The sequence below is a fragment of the Equus caballus genome, chromosome 28, assembly GCF_041296265.1.
Source record: "Equus caballus isolate H_3958 breed thoroughbred chromosome 28, TB-T2T, whole genome shotgun sequence".
NCBI classification, from domain to species: Eukaryota; Metazoa; Chordata; class Mammalia; order Perissodactyla; family Equidae; genus Equus; species Equus caballus.
In genome coordinates, this window is record NC_091711.1 from 14158317 (window position 1) to 14176792 (window position 18476).

At 35.8% G+C, this 18476-nt stretch overlaps 1 protein-coding gene across 50 annotated transcripts in view; it reads right to left on the minus strand.

The window, feature by feature from the left end:
- PPFIA2 (PTPRF interacting protein alpha 2) overlaps positions 1-18476 on the minus strand; it is a 451986-nt gene that overhangs the window by 168358 nt on the left and 265152 nt on the right. For all 50 annotated transcript variants that reach the window (XM_070253915.1, XM_070253923.1, XM_070253918.1 and 47 more), the window contains 2 exons: positions 17622-17723; positions 3886-4050 (listed from right to left, as the gene is read on the minus strand). In XM_070253915.1, the coding sequence (XP_070110016.1) occupies positions 3886-4050; positions 17622-17723 (267 nt within the window). The remainder of the gene's footprint in view (positions 1-3885; positions 4051-17621; positions 17724-18476) is intronic.

Consider the following 18476-nt stretch of genomic DNA (forward strand, 5'->3'; position numbering starts at 1 on the left):
ATTATAAGAAAAAGAACCAATTTTCTGAATATATTTTTAATTAATGTTATAAATGTAAAAATTGATGCTAGCATGATATGAATGCTTTATTCAAGTTTATATGAGAATGAATTATTCTCTTCATATGCAATTAATTTCACACTAATCTCTGTTCAATTTAGTAAAAAGAAAAAGGCTAGGTTCCAAAGGTGTAAGCTTTCCAGGTTATAAAGAATCCTAACATTTTACCTTGTCTGCAGTTGGAACTCCACTGGTAGGGAAAAATAGGATCTCTGACAGCATTTTAGCTTTTTGCTCTGCTCTGTGCATAGCACCAGCAGAATGCCATAATTACTTTTATTTTTCATGTTGGATCTGCTGTTCTTGTGAAGTTATCTAGACATGATTTATATACCATGAAAAAATTGTAATTTTTTTCCCTAAATGTAAGTATGCAATTGGTAGCCTTGGCTCTACACTTAACTTTTTCTGATCTTTTACTATTTAATCATGATCAATTAATCTTTGGTCTGCATAGGCTTTATAATGTATTGACTGCTTATTTGTAGAGCTACAGTGTAACTCTCAAAATATATTATTTATATACATCTAGAATTTTTTATTTCTAATTTCATCTGTTATACCTATTTTCTTCATAATGGTATGAAAAATAATTAAAGATAAGTTTTTTCCCCAAAAGATGTTTCAAGGCAACAGAAATTTTATACCTGAGGATTTAAAATAAAATAAGTACCTAAAAATGACAAATGTGTTTCAGGATGAAGAGGGACTTTGGTGGAAGAAGTAGACATTCCAAACTGAAAATAAGATATAACAGGGTTTCATTTTGGAATGACCAATCCTGTAACAGAAAACACTGTGTGGAAATCTCCTTAGCCCAGAAGTTCAAATCTTGTTTTGGCACTGTGATATTGGATCGTGAAAATATATGTGGAGTGTGTATATACTCTGTTTTTTGGTTCTATTTCCCATGCATTTCCAATGTACCTTTTTAAAAAAATAGTAAATTATATCTGTGTTGCAAAACCCATGTATATTTCTCATTTCGTCCAGCCACAGAATTGGTAAACATATTGGAGAATGATGTTAAAATTACTGCTGGTCTTTGGTAATTGTAACAATTCTACCCTATAAACTCAGTTTACTGTTGGTCTTTGCTAATTGTAACAATTCTACTCTATAAACTCTGTGGATGTATAAAAAAGGGCATCAATAATGAAGACTGCCAGTCACTGTAATTGTCCACAGCAATGCTCAGTCTTTTATGCTATATTTAGCTCTTCATGTGTAACTTTACCCTCTACTGTAAAGTTGGTATTTTCCTGTCCTCAAGACTAGTAATTGCATCTTCTTCTGATCTTCTATATATTATAACATAATACCTATAGCACTTAAATTAGAATATTATAATTGCTTGTTTATAGGTCTGTCTCCCCACCCCTTTCTATCCCTATGAGAAGCTGAGAGCTATTCTCAGTTAAGGAAATTGTCTTTGAAGGTGCTTGGGTACATGATAATCTCTCAACAACTAAATGAAATACTATTTAAAACAAGCATATGGATCAACAAGGATACCAACTTCTTTGCTTAGTTTGAAAGTTTTGTTAAATGCTGAAATTTATGCATGTTAATAATAGTATTCATTAACATTCACTGAGCATTTGCGATATGCTAAGCACTGGCTAAGAGCTTTACATGTCAGATCACAATTTAACCCTCATGACAACTCTGTGAGGTAGGTACCATTATTCTCCTCACTGAAAAGAAAAGGAAACAGATGCTTAGAGAAGTTAAGCCACTTGTCCAGATCTGTCCAACTCCAGAGCCCAAGCTCACATGCTTTTCCTTTAGGCTGTTCAGCATTACTTAGTTGACAATCAGTTCATTTGCCCCTGAACTCACCAATGTCCAGGCACTTCTGGTGAGTTAATAAATACTATTGTAGCTCCTAGGGCCACAGTTTAAAATGCTTCATTTAGTTCTGCTAAGCTCACTGAACTTCGATATAGTAAATTATTTCCAGACTCTAAGTTCTGCAACAACTATTTTCTTCTTAAATGTACTCACAGCTATCAGGTTGTCTTAAATACTGTTCATTCTTCCTGAAAAGCATCTCTCACTAAGTGATGTCGGAGTGCTTAGAGAGAACATTTAAAATCACACATTCTCAAGTACCTTCACTCAAGTCATTCAAAACTGTTAAATTTCTCTGAACAGGCCATGCTCTTCTTATTGCTTTGGGTTATTTTATTGGTCCATATTGGTCCTGCTGCTTAGAGTATCTTTATTTCTCTGCTTGAAAAACTCTTACACATTCTTTAATACCCAGATCAAATGTCTCCCCCTGTGTGAAGATGTCCTTGAATTTCTCATCACTTTCTCAAGCAGGGTTAGTCACAACTTTCTCTTTACCCTCTACTGTAAAGTTGGTAGTATTTCATTGTACATATCTTTTCTTATCGTGACTCCTTATTGACATGTGAATCTCCAGCACTAACTATGAACTCTTCAGTTGTGGGGGCAATGTCTTATCTATCACTGTGTGCCAAATGTCTGTCAAGGAGTCTGACACATAATAGATATTTCACAAATATAAAGTATTGCAAACTCTTGACAATGCACTTTTGTAGTAAGAAAGGGAATGTAATAGGAAACTAAACATTAAATATATTAAATGATTATTTGATATTATTTGATATTATTTTTATCAGAGATCTCTACATAATGTCCATTTCTGTTTTATTCAAAATTATTCATAAACTAGTTGCCTCTCATGGCTAAAATAAAAAATAAGACACAATTTCTTCTTAATAATCTAGAAGACAGAATTATAGTTATTTTTATGCGCACACGCCATATAATCCCTTGCTTTAAGAACATCTGAAAGACCAATGATAAAAATATCTATGTACATAAATATGAAGCAGAGCAGAAGCGTCTGCACGCTCAAAGCCTAGATGTAACTGGGTAATAATCCCTGGTTTGAATTTTAACGCTCAGAACTCGTCAGATACTTTACAGTGAAGCGCCCCAATTCCCACTCTACAAAATCCTAAAGCTTTATTAATTTTAAAAAGTTTGTTCTTTGAAATTTCACAAAATTGAAATCATGTCATAAGCCTTACTAATCTTCAAAGGATATTATCATCATATTGGCTTCTTTATGTCAGTAGAACTTATTTGAGTAACAGCTAAGAGAAGCTTACAGCTACTTTAAAAAAGACCTTAAGCCAGTTTTTCTGCTAATACTTCATGCTGTTATATGCAGAGACTGTTAAAAATGTATATTCAGAACTAAGGTATTAGAGACCTAAAAAAATATCTTATGCTTCTAATATAAATCTCTAAAGGTTAAAGTGCATCCAAATTACAGTTCAAGATATGTTTAACTGTCAGTTAGTGGTCTCCTATGTTGGCATCTATAGACATGCATTTCAGAGAGGAGTGGGGCGGCAAGAGTGAGAGACAGAGAGCGAGCGAGAGGGAGGCGGAACGACGATATTAAACTTCAAACGGCCACCCGGACTAGGACCATAATGAGCCATAATAGTTGACAAGCCATAGATTCAGTGGTATTAAAAAAAAAACCAAACATGGTTATGAATATTACCAATATACACACAATAATCCAGTTACATTTTTAAAGAACGGTTTTCATATAATTCAAACATGAACCTCTGAACTGATTTACTTCAGGAGTCAGGTAAACCATGGATGAAGACAAGGAGCTTGATGCTGATGACAAAAGCACCATCAAGCTTGAAATCTTTTGCCAAAACTATACTTTTTAAAAACAGTAGATAAAATTTGTTATTTTTTTAACTTCGCCTTTATTGAGGTGTAATTGACACGTAAAATTGTAGGGATCCTTTCACAATACTATACCTTTTCATCCAAGGCCTTGTGGTGCTCAAACAAAGATTTCAGCGCCTTGAGAACCTCGACTTCGCTGGAAACTCCCGAGGGGGACTGGGCTTGTCGTTTTACCACCGTCATTCTTAGTGACCTTTCATGTCGTGACACAAGGCACTCCAAATGCTCCAGTAGCAGCTATTGGATTTAACAGAAAATGTAATTACCTTACAGATAAAAGTCACTAATACTTATTAATGACTTCTACCTCAAAACATTGCAGATTTACATAGTATCTAATGATAACCTCAGGTTATTCCACAGGTAGCATCAAAGAAGCATAAACCTGAGTCTAACACAAGGTTCATAAAACACTTTAAAAGTAAATTTCATTTCTATCATATAACAAGTTACTGAATTAAAAATATAATGCAAATTTTATGCGTTCTCTTAGAAAATTTAATAATTTCAGTAGAAATAGAACACAACATAAAATGTATGATCTAATAGGATAATTATTAATGAACGTTGCACAATGCATGATGATTTTGTTAAGAGAATAGTATTAAAAGTCAAAATTAATTTCACTTACACTTGGTCATTTAAAAATTTTGAATTGAAGGAAATAAGCATAATCATGTTGCTTTAAACATGATTATAGTGATAATCACATGTTGCTATAGTGATTATAGAGGTAATCACTAATGATTTTATTCACGGTTAATTCTTAGATTACATAATAGAAAACATATGCAACAACGCAGAATATAGTGACTGAGATTCATAATAATCATCTTGGGAAAAGAGGCTAAAGGACATAATTTTAAAGCTGTCTACTCTGAAACCTACATTTCCCAGAGTTAGCCTCTGGGGCCATCTGAGGGGACAGCAGAAAGGCCAGTGAACAGTGTTCCAGTCTGTTCTAGACTCTACGCTCTGACTTCCCAGAGAAATTTTGCTTTTAAATGTTTCATGAATTGAGGTTTCACCTTCATTTTCATTTTAAAAGGGAGTTTTGCTGCTAAAGCAAAGATACATGAAAAGAAAATCAAAAACTGCTGAGTTATCAGTGATTAAAATTTTGCTAGTGAAGAACAACACGTGACCAGTAAGTTTCACAGGCGAGATTTTCTAAAGGATAGTGAAAAACGTAGGCTAACAAATGGTGTCCATGCAAAATTAAGCAGACGTCACTCAAACAAAAGAGGAAAAAGCAGACATAAGATACTGGGGTGAAAAGAAAAAAGAAAACAATTATTTTTCAAGATTTTTTCTAAAGCTCACACTGTAATTAAAAATTTTTTTTTCACAATGTCACTGTTAGATTCAGTCTCACATACTTGTATCACATTTCTTAGTACTTAATGTTAATTTCTCTACATTCATTTTCCCTAGTTATACTTCTAAGTGTCAGAAAACTCTGTCATTCTAATGGCACAAAAGAACGCAAACATCTGAGATCCTAAATGTGTATAGATCAGTAGGCAGGAGTCACATTTAAGGGTTAAAATAATATTAATACAGGTCAGTATGAAAATGACACAACATTTTCAAAGAGCTTCCCTTTTATTTCTCAGTCTCTGATTCTGTTCATGGTATTCTACTGTCTTGAATTCTACAGATACATGCAGGCATCGGTTAAAGCCGAGCTGTTTGTTACAGCTTACAGGGCTCTGCGTGAACTTAATCTGCCTATTTCTCCAACGTTATCTCACGTCAGTCTTTCTCTGGCAAACTATGCTCTAACCACCCCAGCATACTTTTTGCTCCTCAACAGGCCAAGCCTTTGCATATGCCTGCAGTTCACTTCCTGTAACTATTCACTTGGCAAGCCCTGTCTCATCCTTTTAGACTCAGTTTAAATATCAGCCTCTCAATGAAGCATTTGCTCACTACTCTATGTAAAGTAGGTCTCTCGTCTTCCTAGCCTCCATAATTCTGTTTCAGCCTCTTGCTTTGTTTCTTCGTATCATATCATGAAGTGTAATTTCTTAAAAAATAGTTTTACTAAATTCCATTCTATTTCCTCATTGGAATATAAGCTCCATGAGGCACCACGTCTATCCTGATCTTCTTGATCTTCTCTTATTTGAGTGTTGGCTTAGTTCATGACATCCGTAGGTATGCAATAAATATTTGTTGAATGAATAGAAAAAATGATAAATGAAATAAATTTTCCAGTGTGCATTCTGGCCTATATCAAAGCTAACCCTGCATCCTGGTTGATTTGCATTATTTCCTAAAATCTTAAGCTAATCAACATTATTATATACATGAATGTTTTAGGTAGATGATATACTTATAAAGAAACAAGCATTATAATACAATGAAAACTGATTTCTTTCACTGTAAATTAGAAATGTCTTGATTTATACAGTAATTTTATAACTATTTGAACATCTACTATTGCATGGCAATAGGTAGGATACAGAAATGTATAAGATATAACTCTCATCCTCTGGGAAAGAAACCTAAGGTGAGTATTATAATGAAGCTATAAGGACATCTGTTATTAGAGACTACCTAAATCTTTGGATCACACTCTTTACATTTGGAAGTTTCTCACATTGTTAATCCCAGCTTCCTAACAGAGTACAAAAAACTACAATTCTGTGTTTGGTGCTACACATGTTCTACTAATTATACGTTCATGCAAGAAGTGAGCCACATGAATAAGTTATATGCCATATAAATATTGGGGAAGGCATCCATTTGGCTCAAAAGGAGGTGGCACAGGAATCATGATTCTATACTGAAAAGGAGAAACAATCCCCTTACCAGCTTTGCAATGAGGTTCTGAAATTTGGTCCTGAAAGCTCAGGCTGCAGATTGGTTTTGCTAGGATTTTCTTAATATCCATTTAAAACCATTGTCTGCTTAAACTACCTAGAGAGTGAATTCTAGTATCTGCAACTAAGAATGCTGTGACACTCTAGCCATCAGGTTATACCTGCAGCTCTTTCCTTTTACTAGTCATTTGCCATGCTGTGGGTCACTCTCCATTGTTTCTTAAATATGTCATCAAACTAGATCACTGTCATTTTTTCCCATATTACCTCAGTCATAATTCTTCTGATTTTTATCACTCATCTAGACAATTTCTCCAGCATTTTGGCCTCTAAATTTCTAGACTTTTTTACTCCAATGGTCTCAATGTCCACCCTATTTCAGTAACTCACAATCACGGTTTCATTATAGATTCTACTGTTATCAATAAGTGCAACTCTTCTAGAATTTCAGTTTTTATCAGATAACTCACACATCATTACATTTTAGTTTGCTTATTTAAATATTCAAACTCTAAAAATACTTGCACCCTCAATCTCTTTGTCATAGGAATTTGTTACTGCTTCTCACCATACTCATGCCATCACTTTCTCCTTGTCCATCTTAAACTTTATGGTTCGGCCTCTAAAATCACTCCTTTCCAGATTTCTACAACTTCCAGAATCTGCCCACTTGCCTCTACGTCTACTGCTACCACCTCTGTCCAGGACCCATTCTCTCCCCCTAAATTATTATACTAGCCTCTTAACTGGTCCACCTGCTTTCATCCTTCCATCAGGTTATCCTCAAAACACCATTGACGTTAAAATGTAAGTTTGGTCATTCATATCTCTGCTCAGATCCTCAATGTCTTCTCCACTGGCTCAAGTAAAAGCCAAAGACCTTACAAGTACCAAAGGGATCTATCTAAATTCTCCAAACTCACCTCTTCTTCTTCTTGCTCATTCCAGTCTAGCTGCATTGGCTTCCTGACAGTTTTCTGTTATTTTGTTTTGCAATCTAGCAGACATTCATGCTCACACATCAGGGCCTTTTTGCTTGCTGTCTTCTCTGCCTAAAATATTCTGTTTCAGATATCTGCATGACCATCACACTCTACCATTTCTTACATAGTTTTACTCAAATATCAGCTTTCAAGAAGGTTTTCTCTGGTCACCTCCTGCACTAAATATCCCCTTCTCAGTTTATTCCTACTCCTTAACATTTGTCTGTATCTAATTTACTATTTATTTTATATATTTACCATGATTTCTCTCTGTGTCCCAAAAAATAATGTAAGGTCCATGAGGAAAGAATTTTTTTTTTTATTTTGTTCATTGCTGTATCTTTAGTCCTAGAAGTTTGGCACGTAGTAGATGCTCATATATTTGTGTTGAATGAATAAATGAACCCTGCTTAAAACAGTAGTTTGTAACAGTTATAAGTAACAACTCTTCAGACAAATGGCAATAATGGGTCTGACTGGATAGGTTTGACAAAGTAATAATTAGATTGACAGGAAAAGAAGGAACGTTGTCCTCCATGGTACATGAAGGTGAGATAGTTTCTTAAGTGATCATCTGAGTTCCCCTGGCGTGGGGTGCCTCTGAAAGTAATGCTTTGATGGCCTGAGTCACAGCTACCATAGACCATTTTGAAGGGCAGGAAGAATATAAGACAATGAGGTGAGCTGGATGCTTTGAACTGCACTGAAGAGTTTAAAGAAAGAAAATGACAAATTTAAGGTTTTAAATTTTGGATCAAGGCTCGGAGAATGCAGGCAGTGCTATAGCTACTCAAAGCAGCTTCTTACTGAAGTCCCAAGACAGAACAGAAAGAAGATAAAGAGCCCAATTTAGGAGAAGTCACTGAATTACAATGTATGATGAATTCATAGCTTTACCAGGTGTCTCATGTGGAAATCTTGACACCACTATGAAGATAAAAAGGCACCCCAAGAATGGGAAAAATGATCTTTGGAAAGATTCAGATGAGTTTGTGTTACCCTGATCCACCAAATCCCAATGAGTCTCCTTGCTTCTCTGATGAGCCCCATCCTAGTTGTCTTGATGACCATGCAATGACTTCACTTAAAGCACTTATCTTACAAAACAAAGCCTCTGCTCTTCATGTTCCACCCCCAAACATCTCTCCTTGTCTCCAGACTTCTAACCAGAACACAAAGGATAAATGACAAAGTCTAACCTAGGAAGAGAAGGCTTCCAAATCAAGACTTGTAAGGTTTTGCTAATTTTTAATCTCAGAAATCTGGGAATATATGTAGAAGTAGATGCTAATTGTGCTAGAATAGGAAGGGAGGAGCAAAAATTTTGACCTGGTTGAATTAATCAATATGACTATATTTATCAATGAAGCTGGATTTAATTGTGATATCGAGCAGCTGGGAGGGTTGTAATTGTCTGCTCCATTGCCTAACTAAAATAGAAACTCACTGGTGGCCTAGAAAAAGGCCATATATAGAATAAATGAACGTGAGAATCCAGAAATTTCCTTGGGTATAAGGTAGAAGAAGGAAACTGAAGATTTATGGAGTCAAAAATGGAGAATTTTGTCTATCCCATAACTATTTCCTTTGAAATGAAAGTGACACTATTTTCACTTAGTCATTGAGAAATATTTTAGTAGGAAGAGAGCCCAGAACCTACAAAATCCCCATAATAGCAGTTCTTTATTGATAAGGGATGAAAATCAAGAAATGTTGGTGCTAAAGTGTGCTCTTTGTTTCCCCTCTGGATGATAGAATTCCTCAGTGGCAGAGGCTAAGTAACGGTGCACAACCACCTGAGATAAAGTAAGTGCAGTTACTATAACAGGCGGAATGGTTTGATCCATTGAGACTTTTGGGGTCTTTGGTGATGGTAATTGATCATAGAATCCTTAACAGACCAGTAAGGATCAGGTTGTTTTAATAAAATAATAATAGTAATAACGATAAAAACTCCATGTTTGGAAGACTAAATCCTGACTTGAGACACTTAATAAAGTGTCTTGGCCTCCAAATCTCACAGCTGAGTAACTGTACAGTTGGAGATTTCTTTAAATTAAGGTGAGGTTAAATATTCTTGAGAAAAAACTCTGTGCTAATACCACAAGTAGCTGTTATTATATTATTATATTATATCATGTTATATTATAACAGCTGCCACAAGTAGTTGTTAGTAGCTGCTTACTCTTTCTTCTACTTATCTGTGTTGATTTTTAAGAAATAATCCAATTTCTTTGACAGTCCTGCCATTGAGAGTTGAGGTCCATGTTCCGTCTCCTTGATCCTGGGTAGACCTTTGACTGTTTTGACCAAAACAGTATAGTGGGCGGCACAATTTGTGACCTTTGGGCCTAGGTTCTAAAAGGCAGTGCAATTTCCATCTAGTTCAGTGAAACACTTATTCTTAGATCTCTGAAAAGTCTGACTACTCTGAGACCACTGTGCCAGAGCGGGCAGATGGAGGCTCTTAGATGAAAGTCCCAATGGAGCCTGCCTGTCTTTCAGCCATTCCAGCCCAAGTGTCAGGCATGAAAGTCAGGAAGTCAGCTCATAAGAAGATCTTTCGGCCTCCAGATATTTTAGTCACTCCCCTGCGAATGGTGTGCTAATACTGTCCCATGCAAGCTTGTAAGAGCTGATTGTTAATTTTTAGGAATTTTGTGAGTAGGTGGTTAAATATAGTCATTGTTAAAGCTTAAGTTACATAGGCTTATAATTAAATAAAATATATTTTAAAAGTCAGTAAATACTCAGAATATATCACTTCCTAATTATTCTACTATTATCTATGCTCATTGGGTTCTTTACTTCTATTGTATCTGAATGGTAGAAATACTATATAATGGCTCACTACTGTGCAACTTTCCCCAAACCCACATTCGGTGACATCATGCTGGTAGCTTGAAATCAGCTACCATGGGAATATTTTCACTGTGGAAATGGGAAAACACTATAGATCAGTGCTTTTTTTTCTGATAAAAGAAATCACTTACCAGCACATTGCTGACGCTAACCATCAAGTCATCCCAGCTGAGAGCTCAAACATTATGGAGCAGAGAATGGTCATCATCACTGTGCCCTTTCTGAATCCCTGACCCACAGAATCTGTGAGTATAGTAAAATATTGTTTGTGCCATTAGATTTTAGATTGTTTGCTATGAAGCAATAGATAATCAGAAAATCTTCCCTAAAAAAAGCCTGCAAGCATTTAGTATGGTAACAGTACGGAGGAAAAGAGAATACCAATGTTTCCTGGATATTAGCTCTGAGCTGGGACTAATTCTTTGGCACCCAGTATTGTAGAGGCTTTCAACAGTCTGGTGGATGAAATAATCCACCTTGTGGATATTAGCCTATTTCTCCAGCAACTACGACATTTGCTCAATGGGCATAAAAATGTGACCATTTTCAGGGACAGACGTTATTCATTGACCTGACAAAATGGGCTTCTCATCATTGAGGTTGATAGAGTTACCAACACAGCTGAATGGTCAAGTTACTAGCTGTAGCTATCAACTTTGAACCCCCGACACGATACGATACACCTGGGTTCCAGCTACTCACCTTGGAGCAAGCAAGATACATTAAATCTCTTCCCCCAAGGAAGGAAAAGCTCTCTTTTCTTACAGTAATAAACACTTTTTCTTGATAGGGATTTGCCTTCTCTAATGGCTGTGCTTTTACCAGCAACACTATCTTACTACATTTTTGCTTATGGTTATGTTATCATATACAACATTACTTCTGAACAAAAAACTCATTTTACAGTGAAAGGAGTAATGCAATTGACTGATGTTCCAAGCCCTGGTTTTATCATGCTATCAAATCACTCAGAAGCAGCTGATCCTATGGAATGGCTGAATGACCCAAGGAAGAGGCTATTTTAACTTATGCTAGGAGATAACACACTGCTAGGTTGGGGTGCTATCATACAGAATTAGTATACACTCAGAATTTATGATGGAAATAAGATACAGCTTCTCTCTTAGAACACACAAGGGTCCATATGCATAGGTCCAGGAAATAAGGTTTAGAATTGGAGTTTATACTTGCCAGTTGGGACTCTGTGACCAGTTGGAGAAAAGAGGGCTTTTCTTTTTTGTCGTATTATATACATAAGGTATGTAAAATTATTTTCTCTTTTTTGTTGTCATATTTTTAACTATTACTCTATTTTATATTGGGTATGTTGATTCTGATCAACATTTTAAGTCAACCATTGGTTACAGAATATTAAGACAGGATTGAGATTTATTGAGAGCAAGAATGTACACCCTGAAGAACCGTAGACATGTAGCTAGATGCAGTAACTAGCGATGATGGACCTTATTTTTTGAAAAAAGGTGATTTTGTTTTTGTCTAATAGGTACCTGCATTGTTGGGTAAATACATGTCAGTGTTGCTGTTGTGTAGAATTTCAATATGGAAAAGGGTATGATAAAAATTGGATTGTAGTGGAGACTTACCATTTGTGGTTGCCCAAAGTCTTTTGAACATAACCTCTTATTTAATATTTCCCTACATTCTGAATCCCACCCTCCCAATATAGGATCCAAGAAACATTTCTCAGGCATGTTTACCACTAGGCGGCAGCTAGGTGACTCGAGTCAGCCAACAAGAACCACTGGCACAGGACAGATCCTGAGGGAAGCCAAATGAGGAAACGTGCTGGGGTGGGGGGGGGCTCCCTTTTACTGGCATAGGTAGTGGCAGAGGCTTCATGTTTCCGGGACTGGGGGTAAAAGAAAAACTTACAAGGCTAAGAAACGCAGTCTTAGAAATTGTGCCTGGAAGCTGAGTTTAGAGATTTCTTACATGCCTTAATTAACATCTTCTTGATTAAAACAGCTAAGCTGTACTGTTTTGTGCAATTATGAACTCTCATCTGCTTAATAATAAAATCTAATGTGTTTTTATTAATATAAAACAGATTCCTCAAGGGTTTAACAATTTAACATATCCTGAATACTCCTCAATATCTAGTAAAACATTCTATATAATATATACTTAATGCTTACTCAGTGAATTAATGATACATGTAAATTACCTAGCCTGGAGAACATGGCCAACAATGTTCTACTTTAGCATGCATCTATGGCTTTTAAGCTTACAAATAAAAATAAATTAAACATAAAGAGGAACTTATCTAAGGTACCACTAATAATCTACCAATTGTACATCTTTGCTGGGAGCCACACTTTAGTCTAATATTTAATAAATCTTGCAGAAGGCACTCTCTTTAAAGGATTGCAGGGACTATATGAATGGTCATTAATGCTATGTTGGAATTCACCCTAAATCACCACAGCCTATATATGTATATGTAAAAACATATCATATCATATATGCATACATACATACTGCATTAATGGGAATTTTTGGACTAAATTTCTAAAACTGCAAATCTTCCTATTAGATCTGAATTCAACATAACCTCCTGTACAATTATGTTCAATCACAAATGGCATTCAAGTAGAAATGCACCGTGCCCTGTAGACTAATTCAGCTGCTGTACTATGGCCACATAACGCTAACATCTGAGAATGAAAACCTTCAAACTGGTTGCTTTCATGTTCCGTCCACCCAACATCTTTTCCTCTCAAATATTGTCTAGAATCCCCTATATTTCTTAGGTACATGTTTGAGTCCCACATTGAAATAGCTGTTGGGAGGGCATATGTTCTATCTTATCCAGTCTTGTATTTGTCAGAGCCTACGGCAACTCTTTCATAGAGATGTATACATGCACCCACGCACGGGCACCCATGTGTCTTCACTGCTTTCAACTGCTAGAGTCTTCTTCTTCTGAATTGGACCGTATTTTCTACTCACTGAGGAAATATGTTTGGAGGGATTTCATTAACTTGTGTAGATCGAAGTTTGTCAAGAATGGGTAGCTTTACTTTAGTAATGGCAGGTGTCTGACTGTATTTGAACATTTATATTATCCCTTTAAGTCAAAACAAAAGTAAGGGCATGGAAAGTAGCATTTCATATTGTCTTTAATTTGAATAAAAAACAATTGATTTTTTTAGTTTATGACCTGTGTGATGCAATTACAGCTTTATTATTTATAGCTGACATTAAGACTGGCTCTCAAAACCATAACTTGTTTTTTGAGGTCATACAATGATTACATTCTAAAATATTGTCAATAACATAGATCTTCAGCCAAAAAAACAGTTGGAACAGTTACAAAACAACAATAAAAATTCTCCACTCTGATATTAAGAGATAGTAATGATATTAACAATTTCTGGTCTTCCTTTACCTTTCCATTAGTTCAGATAATTCTACCAAAACATCGTAAGTTCTAGTAGTCAATTTGAGTATGTTGAAATAATAGCAAGAATAAGTTATTTCCTATAAATATAACTTGCCTAAGTATGATCAGAAAAGTTTTAGGAATAAGAAATTTTGTTTGATCACTTTTCCTTCATTTTAATGAGTGTGGAAATATTAAACAATAAAACTTATTTGAATGTTTCTGTAAATACTCACTACAATTTTTGAAATTTCTATTTTTGTACAATCATGAATAACATTAGAATGATATTATTTGGATTTCCTCAATTTAATTCTCGAGGCTGCTGGCTTTAAGTGCAACTCTAGTGATTACTTTGATTTCTTTCATTCATTCATACTTTGGGGCTAAGGACCAGATGTTTCTGTTGTAACGAGTGATAAACAGCCACAACTCTCAGCTCTGACATCACAATAAATACCTAGTACATTACTTTCCACACAATTTATGAAAAATAAATTACTGAACAGATAGGACTGACCTTCAAAACATTGAACAAACACAATCTTCCCTAAGCACAATCCCTTGTATCACATATGATTTGTGAGTTACATAGGAATATGATTTCCTATATACATAGTCTGTGGTGAAGCCAGGAGTGGAAACCCTGAGTGTGTCACTTATAAACTATGTGGCCTGGGGCAGGGTATTTATAATGTTCATTTTCCCATCAATTAAATGGAGATAATGGGATTGCTGTAAGGATAAAGTGAGTTAAACATGTAAAACATCCAGAAAAACATTTCACCCTTTAATTAATTTTAGCTATTATATTATTACTTGATAGATAAACCTCATTCAGTCAACTCCCTCTGAAACTTCTATTTTCTATTTGGGAGAAGGTATGATTCATTTAGATATCATACAGGAGGGCCCTTTCTGATCTATTATTTTTGATGATACTCAAAATTATGAGTTCTCCTAGTGGGCTGTTTTTTTGTGTATTATTTATCTCAGTTCATGAGCATATGTTAACTACTCAGTGTCGAAAGAGAGAATCACAAGTTGATCAGAGCCCTGCAAATTGGCACACAATTCTACTTTAAACTTTTCACAATCTTAGGTGTGAGAAGGAAATACTAGCTCATTGCTTTTTCTCCATGACCCATAAGTAGGTGTTTATAACAAGAAGAAAAACATAACATGTAGAAGGAGAAGCTATTATATAAATCTATAAAAACTTCTATATTTAGCAACATTTAATAGGGCACTATGGGGGAAGAGAGAAGACATGTCTGATTTTCGGCACTGCATATTTTTTTGGGTGGTGGGGGAGGGTGAGAGGTGGTTATGTAACTTAGGAGTTGTTATATAATCAATACTATGCACAAGGAAGTTTTCATAAATTGATTCTCCTTGACATAATCAACAACAAAAATCCTCCACTGCTTTAAGAAAGGTACAAAAATGTTTTCGAGCTTCATTCATGTTTTCAAAGTATTATTCTGTTTGAAATCAATGGCTTCAATTTCTGTTTTCCTAATGGAACTTAACATTTGTATTTTTCTCCTTTGATTCCTGAACAGGTATTTCAAGTATAGCTTGCCTTGCTTCCTTGATTGCCCAAGGCTCCCTTGCAGATGCAATAGCCACAGGTACTTCCAGGCCTCAGGGGATATAAGAGGATGAAAATTGTGTGGATGCTGTGCCAAATCTCCTAGTTCTCAGAAATTAGTCACAATCAAGAAGAAATGACACACTCCATGATGTAGCCGTCTACTCGTAGGCAATGAGCACAGGCTTTGAGTTAGACTGCCTTAGCTTTCAAATCCCTTCTCTGGTTTTTACTAGCTCTGTGACTTTTGGCAAGTTAACTGTGTGACTCTGGCAAGCCCTTTTCTGAGCTCGGTTGCCTCGTCTATCAAATGGGGTTAACTACCACGTCTCCCTTATAGAGCTAAAGAAAGGAGTATAGTGCTGGAGAAAGAAAGTCTGTGTAAAGGAGCAATACATACACAGCTAGCGAAAGAGCTTCTGGTGCATTTAAATATGGGGATTAGTTGGAAGTTGACGGAGAAGTTTGCATTTTCCTCCATTTTCAACTCCCTGCCTTTACTCCTACATTTCGCTGTGCTGTGCTACCTCAGGGAATGCAGCCTTAGGCATTAAAATAGGAAATAGTGAAATAGGGCAGGACAAATCTCACAGCAGAAATAAACTGTAAATTTGCATGGAAAAACAGTGTAAGTTAAAAATCAAGGGTGGGGAAAAAATACAGAGAGGGAGAAAGAAACAGAAAAAATTCATCTGACACCTGATAGTATAATCTAAGCTGCCTTTGTTATGTCCCATTTGAGGCAGTCCATGTGACTGGCTCATCATCGTCTCAAGGAAAACTCATTCTTTGTGTGTATACTGTGTGAGTTTTCTTTACCATAAAATAAGACCACGATTAATAAGGAAACAAATTGAGTTTGATCATTTAACCATCATGCACGGAATGGTATGTCTCATTAGAGGTACAACGTCACTGTTGTGGAGCTGTCATTTTTATATTACTCTCTATGACCAAGCATAAAATGAATACACTATTAACTATAGCTTATTTTTCAGCATTAATCTGCTAGAGCTCTAACTTTAAAATATTTTTCACCTATTTTATTTTGAATTGAACTACATCCATACAAAAGTGTTTTTTCTCTACATTCTTTTTTTTTTAGATTGGCACCTGTGCTAACATCTGTTGCCAATCTTTTTTTTTTTTTTTATTCTCCCCAAAGTGCCCCAGTACATAGTTGTATATTCTAGTTGTGAGTGTCTCTGGCTGTGCCATGTGGGACATCATCTCAACATGGCCTGACGAGCTGTGCCATTTCTGCGCCCAGGATCTGAACCGGCGAAACCCTGGCTCGCCGAAGCGGAGCACACAAACTTAACCACTCGGCCATGGGGCTGGCCCCTCTGCATTCTTTTAGTAGAGAAATTGCTCTAAATCTTTATGAGCAGTATGCTGATTTACATGTTTTATGAAATTTAGTGACTCTCTCTTCCACATTAGAAAATATATCATCTTTGATCAAATTCTGAACTTTAACATCACGTGGCATGAGACTGAAAGAACCCATGGTTTCCAAGAGCAGAATACAGTAAAATCCATCAGTTTCGTGAGATCAGGATATCAGACCTGGAAGTCTCCTCAACAATCTTCTAAAATAGAAAAGGTATACTTCTTTTAATTGTGAGAGTTCTCTTGAAATGGTTTTACATTTTAACTCTTTTTTTTAAATAAATACTTTGCTGGGGTGAAGTGAGAACCAATGTCAAGCCACTCCTTCCTAGTGCCCCATAATCAAAGCTCATCCTCCCTCAAAGCTCTCCTCGTGCCGTCTCCAGCCTCTGCAGTGTTGCCCTCCTGCCCCAATACAACAGTTTGAGGTTTGAAACTCACTGCTGAAACCCAGCCCTTCTCTTTAAAGTCAAAAAAAAAAAAAAAAAAAAAAAAAAAGGCAAGAGGGAATAAGATCATTTTCTAAGGCAACATAGTGATTTAGTAGTGGACACTATAATTTAGGTTCCCTGTCTTCCTGTTTTGAATTTTGTAGTATATTCTCCTTGACTTTAAGTAACAGACTATGAATTGGTATCTGCTTAAAGTCTTCCTCAAATTTTTAAATGCTTACGTTTTTATGAGTATACTGGAGATAAGACACCGAACTATGCAATAATTCCAAGCAGAAGCAGCTTTATACTTACTCTTGTGTTGTTTCTTTCAGCTTTAAGTTCAGAAATTTCTTCTTCCTTTTCTAGAAGTTGTTCCCTGCAGGCATTTAATTCTTTTGTCAGTGCAGCAAATTCCTGAAAGGGGAATAAAAATGTTTGAAGACACATTCCAGATATAAAAAATGTATTCCAGCAGGAATAGAAATAATTCAAAATACAAACTTTTGAATGTAAAGAATGGAAAAAATACCTGATCAAGTGGTCAATATGTATATACATTGCTATTATTAAATTATCTTGATTACAATGTTCAGGAAATGCTAAGCTATGATATTTAAAGTACATGTTTTATTGGAATATGCTGCTTATATGACTGCATATAACATTTTTCAAAATGTATCAGATATATTATACTGAACTTAACATTAGTATGAAAACATATTGATAACATAGGATGATTAAAATTTGGCTAACTTTGTGAACAACTCCAAAAATATTACACTTTCATTCCTATACAGCAATGTTCAGAGTGAATATACTACATCGTCACCAAAAAAGTAAACAGGAGCCAGCCCTGTGGCATAGTGGTTGAGTACAGCGCGCTCCGCTTCAGTGGCCCAGGATCGTGGGTTCGGATCCTGAGCATGGACCTATCCCACTCATCAGTCATGCTGCAGTGGCGACCCACATATAAAGTAGAGAAAGGTTGGCACAGATGTTAGCTCAGAGCTAATCTTCATCAAGCAAAAAAAGAGGAAGATTGGCAACAGATGTCAGCTCAGGGCAACTCTTCCTCAGAAAAACAAACAAACAAAGAACACCACCAGCACCACCAACAACCACCAAAAACAACCCTGCTAAATATGATATTAGCGATTAAGAAGTTTA